General features: G+C 34.3%; 1 protein-coding gene across 1 annotated transcript; it reads left to right on the top strand.

Annotated features, from left to right (window-relative positions):
• The first annotated feature begins 1,547 nt into the window (after positions 1 to 1,547).
• LOC128284622 (uncharacterized) lies at positions 1,548 to 2,120 on the top strand. The gene is made up of 2 exons (XM_053022418.1): positions 1,548 to 1,949; positions 2,076 to 2,120. Exons 1-2 carry the CDS (start codon positions 1,548 to 1,550, stop codon positions 2,118 to 2,120), a joined length of 447 nt encoding a protein of 148 aa, XP_052878378.1.
• Positions 2,121 to 12,527: the final 10,407 nt, after the last annotated feature.

The following is a 12,527-nucleotide window of genomic DNA, read 5'->3' on the forward strand; positions in this document are numbered from 1 at the left end:
ATCAAAACTGAATGTCAATCATTCTTAATCAAATCTCGATTTGAAAATAACCTAATTTTGAAACTAAAAATAGATATAACTAACCAATATAAAAAAAACATATCCTTAATCAAATCTAAACATAAATTGAATTATTTATATTCAGAATAGTTTTTTTCCTTTTCCAAAATTCGACAGAATTGTGTGGATTATTCCTTTCCTTTTCTTTTATTTTCTGATGAATAAAATTAAGAAAACAATAAATTGATTTAAACCATCTTGGACATTCCTAAGCAAGCTTGATTTGAAGTTGAGCATGGATGAACCGATGAGAGAAAGGGAGCATGGAACCAAACCAGTTTGGGTAAAGGTGAGGGTAAGTTTCGTATGGTGATTGTTTATCATATTCTTTAACTCAGGCATTATCTTTGTCATATTCTTCATATTTTACCAACAACAGAAAACTTTTCTAAAAGAAACTCCAAGAAGGACAAAAATAGATGAAAAGTACAGGCCACAACAGATGAAGTAGAAAGGAAAATTGTGAAGATTATGAGGAAAAACATGTAATTTTTCTTTAATCCCACAAGAAGAAGTTGGATGAAAGTGATGATTAGAGGAAAAGGAAAAGAATCCTAAGATAAAGTGGTTACTGAAAACGGTGCACAAGAGTCTAAGATATTGACCCTTCCCCTGATTCCCAACCCTGAATTGGGGCTGTGAGTGACCACAAAGTCCATCATCTACCCATGAAATTTGTACTTTGTTTGTTGATGAAAGGAGCACTCACCACCTTCAAATATTTGCTCAAACCTTTCATTTTAGTTTATGTCTGACATGATGATTTAAATAAAAAATAAATATGTGATTTAAACTTGAAATCACTAAAACTCCCTTCAACATCTCAAATCAATAATATTTATCCTTATTTAAAAAGATAATATTGTTACAAACTTAAGAAAAAAAAAGAGAGGAAGAATTTATGTGTAAAAGATATTATATAACCTATTTATAATAGAAATTAGATGCACAAATAAAGAAAGATATGCTATAATATAATATGATATGAATGGTACTAATAAATTAGATACAAATAAAGGAAAATATGATATGATATACATTAATTATGTAAGATATCACATTAACAAATACCAATTAATTGTTGAAATAGTATTAATTTAGAAATTAATGATGACCGGGGAAAGTGTATATGATGGGTCCCTTCATTTTTGGATCATCCATAATTTCCACATGCAATGGGACTCGCTTGTGAAACAAGGCAACGAGACTGCTTTATTGGAAAAAAAAAAAAAAAAAATAGAAAAGTGCCCTTAAAACCACGTCTCGATAGCCCTCTAAAACTCTTTCTTTCGTAGAGACCAATTTCATCAAAATCAATTTCACTTTTCAGTCTTTCAAAGTCTTTGATGTACCAAATTACGTAACATCACCGCTAGTTCTTTCAAACTTATTCTTTATTTCCACATCTTCCCCAAATTAAAAATATCTAACCTCTTCATTCATTTTAGCTAAAAGCTTTGGGAGTTCCATCAGCAGGATTAGGCAGCATGTCGATGAAAACACACCGGTGGATCAATCCTCACCAAATTCTATCATCACTAACCATTTTCTTTGTCATTACCATCTTTGTATATCCCATCAACAGCTTGGAATCAAGGAGGCTTGATGACAGCACTGTTCCAGGTGATCAAGGCGTCAAGTGTACCCCATCATGTATACAAAGTCCTCCACCACCCTCACTGCCGCCACCATGCCCTCCACCACCATCACCCCCAGCACTGCCTCCACCTAGACCGAAAAAGCCGCCAACCCAATACTGTCCACCACCACCAATACTGCCTAGTCCATCATCCTTTATATACATACCCGATTCACCAGGGAATGTGTACTCAATTGACCAAAATTTTGGCGGTGCAAACCGGAATGTCGCTGTGGGGTTATTGGGTCTGGTTTGTGGATTTTCTCTCCTTCTCACTTTTTGAAGTTTGTAAGGTTCTAGGATCTTGTGCAAGAAGTTGGATATATTAAGTACAAATTCCTTTTCTTTGGACAAGAATATAATTTTGTCCAAACAGAAAGTTTTAGGACCTGCAGTAGTTATTGCACTTGCTGTTTCATGATATTGTTCAATAACAAAACTTTGGAAACTTAACTTTTATCTATAAATTACCTGATTTTGAATGGCTGTTCATTTTTCTGCTTCGATAAACGTCTTCTTACTTTGTTATTTAAGTTTGGTTGATTAATATTTTTTTATAAGCGAAACGAGATTATTAGTGAGATTTGAATGGGTGATGGGATTCCGAGCAAAGCAGTCCAGCAGGCAGCGGTTGCCGTTCAGAAATAAATTAAAAAGAAAAAAGGAACCAATTTAGGCCCAGTGTTAGTTGGGTGGTGACGACGCTCTTACGTTGGTGTTTAGTTGGACACATGTGGCCTGTGGTAACCAACTGCGCTTATTTCATGGACCCCTACTTCTATGCTATTTTGCAGCCATTTTTCACTACCAAAATCAAGCACGCACTTACCTTTGAAGTTTGTGTTATTTAATGGTTTTCTAAATTTCATTTGTTTTGGCGAAATAATTTAATATAATTTTTATAAATAAAAAATTATGAGTAGATACAGTCCTACAATCTATAATAATTAACTATATTCATTTAATAATTTTAATTTAATATATTTATGTATTTAAATTTTATTTTATTTATATTTTAATTTAAACATTTTATTTAATATTGTAAATATTTAATGTATTATTATTAATTTATTTGAATAATATATTTTATTATTTATTATATATATTTTTCAAATATAAATTTATATATTAAATATATAGTTTTTACAAGTATACATGTACAATAAAGTTTCTAATTTTAAAATTTTACTGGATAGATTTTCTTCAAAGTTGAGCTACTCGAAAGTATTTAGAGATAAACAGTAAAATTAAAATGAAATTGTGATAAAAAATAAATTTATGAATATTAAACTATTTAAAAACTAAAATATCATTTTTTATATAATAGTTCTGATTTTTAAAAAGAGTAAATACCTATATAATATTCATAAAAAACCATAAATTTATATTTTCTGAAAAATTCTATTTCAAAGAATAAAATGAAAAAGTGAAAGAGAAAAGTAAAGCAAAAGACAAGATTATAACCCTCTGATTGATTTGATGATTAAAATGTGTTAAGACTTTCGTAGTAATTGGGAGTGGAAATTAATGAGAGAGATCAACTTCGATTTCGACACCAAATTAGAGGTCTCATTTTTTGTACGCTAGATTTATTACGCCATACTAGGCTATGCATACCTCTTGATTTTCTTTTAACTAAATTACACTTAAATTTATTAAATTATTATTAAATTTACGTTTAGTTACTTAATTATAAAAAATTATCAAATAATTATTAAATTATTTTAAAATTTTCATTTAAGTCATTGGTTTATTAAAATTATTTTTGTATGGCCTTCTTTGTTTACACTACTTTCACTAATTGAAAGCTCTCATTCTCATTTCTCTCCTACAATTTGATTTTTTTTCCATAAAATAGTTTTTGATGTTACAGATCAGTGAGCCAAAATCCAAACATAAGATATGTTTTTCTATTCGTCAATGCGTACTGATCCACCATAATTATTGTCAAATTATTGCTTGAAGCTTGCTAGTCATGTAACAGCCCGATTTAGGGCCTAGTCGAAATAGTGGTCTCGGGACCACAAATTCGAAGTTAGAGAAATTATTTTATTATTATTTTGATATTATAGCATGTTTTTAAGAGTGCATGAAAAAAAATTGGTGAAGTAATTTTAACGTTTGTGAGCTTAATTGCGAAAAAAACTAAATCACATAAAGTGCAAAAGTCCTAATTTGATAACTAAAAGTGTCAAATAGCTAGAGAATAAAATTTGGGGATCTTTAAAGGGAAATTAGACCCTTTTAAAAGAGCTTGGCCGGCCATGAGACAAAGAAGAGTAAATGGTCAAAATGTTAGGTAAGTGATGTCATATTAGGTGATAAAATAATACCCTAAGTCCCTAGCCTTCATCTTTTTCACATATTCTTTCTTCTTAACCGAAAATATTAGCCAAGAGAAGAGTTTTGAAACCTTGAAAACTTCAACAACTTTAAGCCTTCACAAGTAAGTGATTTTAATGGCATTTCTTGAATATTTTTGTACTTTTGAGACCCTTTAAGCATGAGCTTTCAAATGTGGGTACTATTTTGCAAATGATCAAGGGTGTAAGGTTTTTCCATGAAAGGATTGGTAATGTTTGCTGAGTTTTTATGGAAGAAACTGAGTCTTGGGTGTCTTATAAACAACTTTTGTGAAAGGTGTTAGCATGAAAACACCTAAAAAGACTATATTCTATAAGTTGTAAAATAGATGTTAACTATGTGAAATAGTGGGAATTTAGAGTTGCTATAAGAGTAAAAAGGGTTCGGCTAGGCTTTAGATATAAAGAAATTCGATGAAAATCAATTTTCAAGCCTAGGGGTAAAATGGTCATTTTGTCAAAGTCCAGGGGCAAAATGGTCATTTTACCAAAGATATGAATTTTCGATTGCTTAATTTTATTTAGTGATTAAATAAGTGCATTTTGTTATTATAGATCAAGAAATACCGAATCTGAACCTAGACTAGGGGAAAGCCAAGCAAATCGACTAGTCGCCACATTTTGTAATCCGAGGTAAGTTGTATGTAAATAATACAACTACAATGTTAATGTATGTGTTGAATTGTACTTAAATTTAATATAGCATGAATTGCTTGATTGTAGAATTGAGAAAGCATGATGGTGATAGAGATAGTAGAGTTCCCGTTTGAAGCTAGGAAATAAATCGGATATTCATGCCATAACATATGGGTTATTGTGAGCTCGTGTAAGAAATGTTTGGGACATGCATCGGCCACATTATGAGAGCAAGTGTAAGACCATGTCTGGGACATGGCATCGACATTGAGATGAGTGCTAGTGTAAGACATGTCTGGGACATGCTTCGGCCTCGAGACATAAGCCAGTGTAAGACATGTCTGGGACATGAATCGGCTACACGATGTGTCAGTGTAAGACCATGTCTGGGACATGGCATCGGCACAAATATGCTAGAGCTTGTGTAAGACCATGCCTAGGACATGGCATCGCCATCTTATCCCATCTTTGAGGCTTAATAAATATCTGATAGCGTTCCAAATAGTTTAACGATGAAAGTTATGATTTCAAGTTAACGAGGAAAGTATAACTGTGTTGTGAGTGGTATAGGTGCCTGTTTGGTATATATAGAATATGAGTGTAACGCCCCGTACTCGAGACCGTCGCCGGAGTCGAAAACGAGGCGTTAACAGACTTAATTCATTACTCAAACAGCTCAAATAATTTATTTTTAAAATTTCTAGTCAAGCTAGCAATCTGCGTCACAGTCGCTTAAAAATTCATATCTCGAGTTCCGAAGCTCAAAATCCAATTCCATAAATTTTTCCTAAAACTAGAATCATATATATATTTACTAATTGTTTTCTAGAATTTTTGGTCGAGCCAATTATTACAGTTTATTAGTTAAAGTCTCCCCGGTATCAGGGTTTGACTGCTCTGACCTCTGTGTATTACGAATCAGATATCTCCCTATAAAGAGTTTCAATTACTATGGCTTTTGTTTCTAATAAAACTAGACTCAATAAGGAATCTTTACATATAAAACATGACTTCTAATTATTTTTATACAATTTATGATGAATTTTTAAATTAAAAATAGAGGATCAAGAAATCGCTCTGGCCCTGTTTCACAAAAATTTAAACATCTCATAAAATATAACTCATATACCTGTTCTGTTCCATCCATATGAAAATAGACTCATAATCCTTCAATTCCATATTTTATTCATCATCTAATTATATCTTTACTATGTTTAATTATTTTTCAAACTCATGTCACTGCTGGTGTCTGAATCTATTTTATGGTAAATTTTACCTATTTCATGGTTTCCATGGATTAGCTAGCAATTTAGCATACATAACACCAAATATGATTATGGTTAGCCATTCCAATGGCTAATCATTACCAAAGCATTTCCATACCACTCAATAACCATATCATAAGACCATATACACAAAATGATTATAATGCTATACACGCCATGCTCAAAATATACAAGCCATTATGCCAAGATGATACACGGATAGTGTGAGTGAGCCTCCGACCGTTCCCGATTTCTGAGCCGGCTTGTCAAAACTACAAGGAATGAAAAGGAGGGAGTAAGCATAAATTCTTAGTAAGTTCACATGCAAATAGCAAGTAACATAACCATATAAGCAAACATAAAACATCATTTGCATAATCATCACCAAGACATTCATATCATATTTTCATTTATCATCTTACCATATTGTTGTTATATCGAGTTTTCAACCCGAGGGTTAAGTATATACCTGTTCAAAGTATCCATTTCACAACACTTACCAATACATACCTTTCATCTCGAGTATTCCTCCATTTTAGTAGAATTTTACCTGTTGAACACATCGGAATATAATTCGGATACATGGAAAGTTTGCACATAAGTGCCACATATGTAGCCAAGCTACCATGTAACCTGCCCATAAGTGAACTCGGACTCAACTCAACGAGCTCGGGCATTCGCATCCATAAGTGACTCGGACTCAACTCAATGAGCTCAGATGCCTAGTTACATCTCTCGAACTCGGACTCAACTCAACGAGTTTGGATGCCCAAATATCCTAGTGACATGTCACTTGTATCCTAATCCATTCCTAAGGTTCAATGGGACCTTTTTCCCAATCATGTGTCTCAACCATCTTCTACGGAATGCCGATACCGATACTCGGTAGTATTTCACATTTTCCAAGTATATCACATAATTTGACATATTATCAAACAATTATCACAAGTATAATATTTCATAATAATTATCATATCATTTAAATAACATTAAAACATTTAAAATAATAACTATGTTACCAATATTTACATATGAACTTACCTCGTATGCGAAAATAGCTACTTTTACCATTTTGTCCACAACTTGGTATTTTTCCCATTTTAGCCCGAATTTCAGTTTTCCTTGCTCTATCATTTAAAATATAGTATAATTAGGACTCACATTATTCAAATTGACCCAAAATCAGATTTTGGAAAAATTACAGTTTTGCCCCTAAATTTTTTCATATTTACACTTTTGCCCCAAAGCTCGTAAATTAAACCTCAGCCTATTTTCATATGTTTTATGACATGATGATCATTTTTCCCTTCAATGGAAACATCAAATTCTCACTCTAACATGTACTTATGACTATTAGGTATTTTTACCGATTAAGGCCTTTTGCCCGTTTTCACTTAAAACCGAGTAGCACAAGTTGTCTAACATAATTTAAAACCTCATATTCTATCATAAAACACCAAAATACACAAATTTCACCTATGGGTATTTTTCCAAATATAAACCCTAGGTTAAATTATTGCTAGCATAAGCTAAATCAAGTTACCGGGACTCCAAAAACGTAAAAAACATTCAAAACGAGGCTAGAACGGACTTACAATCGAGCTTGGAAGCTTGAAAAACCCTAGCCATGGTTTCTCCTTGCTATATTCGGCCATGGGATTGAAGATGGACACATTTGGGTTTTACAATTTGTCTTTTAATTTATTTTATCCTTAAATGACCAAAATGCCCTTTTTACTATTCTTTAAATTTTTACCCTTCCAAGCCCATTTTTGTCCAAATTTTTTTTAGAAATTGGTCAAATTACTCTTTAAGGACCTCTAATTAATAATCTAATTCAATTTTATGCAAAATGCTTCTAGAACACAAGTTTTGGAATTTATTCAATTTAGTCCTTAATTTCAAATTAAGCACTTTATGCATAGAATTTCTTCACAAAATTTTCACAGAATCATGCAATCATATCATAGACCTCAAAATAATTATAAAATAATTATTTCTATCTCGGATTTATGGTCTCGAAACCACCATTCCGACTAGGCCCAAAATCAGGATATTACAACTCTCCCCCCTTTAGGGATTTTCATCCCCGAAAATCTTACCGGAAAAGTGGTCTTCACTTTTAATCTGTAACACCCCGAACCCGAGACCGTCGCCGGAGTCGAACGCGAGGTGTTAACAGACTTCAACCCACTTATTGACAATTTTCAGACAAGCTGCCAATCTGAGTACTAGTCGCTCCAAAATTCATAACTTGAGTTTTACAACTCGAAAATCAGTTCCGTAAATTTTTCCTGAAACTAGACTCATATGTCCATCTACATATTTTTTCTAGAATTTTGGTCGAGCCAATTAGTACAGTTTATTAGTTAAAGTCTCGCCTGTTGTAGGGATCGACTACACTGACCTTTGTGCGTTACGAATTGGATATCTCCTGTACAGGGCTTCAATACTAATGCCGTTTGTTTCTATAGAAACTAGACTCAGAGAGGAATCTACACATATATGGAATGACTCCTAATTATCTCTGGTTAATTTACAATGATTTTCCAAAGTTGGAACAGGGGATCCAGAAACCGTTCTGGCCCTATTTCACAAGAACTTTAAAATCTGTTAACTTATAACTCATATGACCATTTCGTTTCTTCCATATGAAAGTAGATTCATCAAGGTACACTTACATAATTTATTTGCTATTTAATACCATTCCTACTATTTTTAGTGATTTTTCACATCCACGTCACTGCTGCTGTCAGCATCTGCCTTTAGTAGGCTTTACCTATTTCATACTTTCCATGATTCAATTGGCCCTTTTTACATACATAGCACAAAGCGTGATCATGATTAACCATTCCAATGGCTAATCGTTTCAAAATAATTCCATACCTCATAAGGGTCAACATACAAACGATTATAGTTCTATGCTAAAAGCGTATATAAGCCATTTTCGCATGGCTATCCAAGTTTACACAAACCGGAAGGTACATGACCTTCAACAAAGGATGGTCCTATACATGCCATTTCAAAGTTCAACCAAAATTTGTACCAAAATGGGGCTTCGATAGTGTGGATGACTTGACTTCTTTGATCCCGAATCCGATAGCTAACGAGCGAAACCTATAAAACAGAGAGCCAAAGCAACGGGTAAGCATTTTAATGCTTAGTAAGTCTCAAGCAATGAAATCAGCTTTGACTAAGGTATTTTATTCACATGGCTAATTAAACCACTTTACTAATTCACATTCCCATACTCATACTTATTTCACATCACCGACCCTTATGTTCATACACAAAAGAACAACTTAGCCCAAGGCGGTAGCTCGTTTATCAACTTAGCATACTTACTTGTAAGAATTCAATTAGTACAAGCACATACAAACATACCTCATTGCTGGAATTTTCACAAGTGTATAAGCTGAAATTTTCACAGCAAGATTGCTCACTTCGAATCACATACTTTCGGATTTAACCGGATATAGCGACTTCAAGACGATTGCCTTGGTCATAACCCGGATTTGGTGACTTGCACAAAGGCCTTGGTCTTAGCCGGATATATCAACTCGCACGAATGCCTTGGTCTTAGCCGGATATATCAACTCATACGAATGCCTTCGGTCTTAGCCGGATATATCAACTTCATACGAATGCCTTGGTCTTAGCCCGGATATATTTCCAATGTTCACTTACACATATATCAATATTCAAGACACGTCCATAGTTCATTTTCGTTACTAAAGCTCTAACACAAAATATCTATCAACCTTTACTATTTCGGCTCAATGGCCACACAAACAAGGAGCATAATTTTGATATAATTCAAGTAGGGTCATCACTCAAGACTTACCTTGGATGTTGTCGAGCGATTTCGACGGCTATTCAACTACTTTTTCCTTCCCTTTATCGGATTTAGCTCCCTTTGCTCTTGAGCTAATTTACACAAATTTAACTTATTAAAATCTCATCATGATAGCTTATGGCGAATATGACAAGGAGTGTAAATGGTCATATGGCCATCCTTTAGCTCAAATACACAATGGTCATGCACATTTTTACATCACAACAAGCAATTCAATACATTCAAACATCAACGTGAAGTTCAAAGTACTTGGCCCTTATATACATTAGGCATCAAAGTTGTATATGTACGAAATCATAAATCGAACTCAACACATTAGTTAATATTCCTCTTAGTCAATTTTCTAAGCCAAGAATAGGCATCAATATGCTTGCCTCAAACCGAATGCATGCACACTAATTACCCCTCATGTGGCGAATATACACTTAATACCACACAAAAAAAAACAGCATACATTTTACTACTAACACATTACATATCGTAATTCATTGCACATCTCTTATTTACTTCATAATCAACACATCATCACAAGCAAATATACACTTTGAATTAGTATATATGTCATACCAATCCATCATGTGCAAACATATATTCATGTAGGTGCAAGGGCGAATTCTCAAGTGGCTTATATCCAAATATATACACATTTCCAAAGCTTAAATCTTACTTACCATGCAACATGCATGAATTATACTTATGGATATATCATGGCGAATACCACAACACCACACCATTTCAATTTGGTCATGGTGAAACAAAGAACTTAGTATCTCATTCAAAAAATGCTAAAAGAAAATCTAAGAATCTTCAATCCTTCATCACATGTATCACTTTCAAGCTTGTTATTTAACATGCAATGGCATTAACACCACATTCACTTTGGCGAATTTCATTCCCATGACATAACAAGGATTTGAACCATGGGCTAACAAGAACATTAAGCTAGCAACTAAAACATGCATGAACCTCAAACATACCTTAATCTTGATGCAAGTTTAGCCAACCTCTTCCTAATCCTCTTCCAAACCAAGTATGAAGCAAAACTCCTTCCTTAACCTTAGTATTTTCGGCCAACAAGAGAGTGAAAAGAGATGAACAAAATTTTTCTTTCTTCCTTTAGGACATTCGGCCAAGCTATGGAGGAAGATGGACACTTTTTTTTGTTTCTCATCTACTAACATTAATTGTTTATTCCATACCCTTATTTTATTCTTTCCATCATAACCCATTTACCAAACATGTTTCATGACATGATTTTTGCCCATAAATCCTTGTCATGGCGGCCACTAGCTATGGGGAAATTTGACATGCAAGTCCATTGTTTTGCATGCATCCTTTAATTAGTCATCACACATTTCCCTCATACTTTCAAAGTTTATTACTAGGTCCTTTCTAGTGAAATTCACATCTATAATTCTAAATCAAAGCATAAAAATATCACACATGAGTTAACACACATTATAGGCAATAAAATAAATATTAAATTATTTTTATGCCTTGGTTTTGTGGTCCGAAACCACATTTCGACTAGGGTCGTTTTAAGGGTCACAACTCTCCCCACTTTAGAAATTTTCGTCCCGAAAATCTTACCGTAAATAGGTTTGGATATTGCTCTTTCATAGAGTTCTCGGGTTCCCAAGTAGCTTCTTCTATCCCGTGTTTGAGCCATAACACTTTCACTAGCGGAACCCTTTTGTTTCGCAACTCTTTCATTTCACGAGCTAGGATACGAATCGGTTCTTCTTCATATCTCATATCGGCTTGAATTTCAACCTCTGATGGACTAATTACGTGCGACGGATCAGATCTATAGCGTCAAGCATTGAAACATGGAAGACGTTGTGAATCTTTTCAAGTTCGGGGCAAGATCAAACGATACGCGAATCGGGCCAACTCGTTCGGAGATTTCAGACGCCCAATGAATCTCGGCTCAACTTGCCCTTACGGCCGAATCTGAGTATCTTTTTCCACGGCGAAACTTTAAGAAACACTTTATCTCCCACCTGATACTCAATGTCCTTTCGTTTCAGATCCGCATACGATTTCTGACGATCGGAGGCTATCTTCAAATTTTCACGGATTACTTTTACTTTCATTCAGCATCTTTAATCAAATCCACTCCAAAATTTTGTTCTCACCGAGCTCGGTCCAAAACAATGGTGTACGGCATTTACGCCGTACAAAGCCTCGTAAGGCGCCATCTTAATACTTGATTGAAAACTATTGTTGTAGGCGAATTCAATCAAAGGTAGGTACCGCTCCCACGAACCACCGAACTCGAGGATGCAACATCTCAACATATCCTCAAGTATCTCAATTATACGCTTCGGATTGACCATCGGTTTGGGGTGAAAGGCGGTCTGAAATGCAACTTGGTGCCCAATGCTTCTTGTAATTTCTTCCAAAATCGCGAGGTGAACCTCGGATCTCTATCCGACACAATGTAAATCGGTACCCGTGTAATCTCACAACTGAGAAACGTACAATTCAGCTAGTTTATCCAATGAAAATCCATACGCATGGGGATAAAGTGAGCCGACTTAGTCGGTCTATCAATAATAACCCAAATTGCATCCTTCTTACTTGTCGACAACGGCGGTCCGGACATAAAGTCCATTGTGACTCGATCCCATTTCCACTCGGGTATCGTGATCGGTGAAGTAACCTCGAAGGCACTTGATGCTCCGCTTTCACTTGTTGACATATTA

The sequence above is a fragment of the Gossypium arboreum genome, chromosome 2 (assembly GCF_025698485.1).
Source record: "Gossypium arboreum isolate Shixiya-1 chromosome 2, ASM2569848v2, whole genome shotgun sequence".
Lineage (NCBI taxonomy): Eukaryota > Viridiplantae > Streptophyta > Magnoliopsida > Malvales > Malvaceae > Gossypium > Gossypium arboreum.

Excerpts from the sequence above, each read along its gene's own strand:
- LOC128284622 (XM_053022418.1), top strand. The coding sequence starts at position 1,548 with ATGTCGATGAAAACACACCGGTGGATCAATCCTCACCAAATTCTATCA. Across the intron at positions 1,950-2,075 it reads CTGTGGGGTTATTGGGTCTG|AAAGTTTTAGGACCTGCAGT; the intron begins GTTTGTGGATTT and ends TTGTCCAAACAG.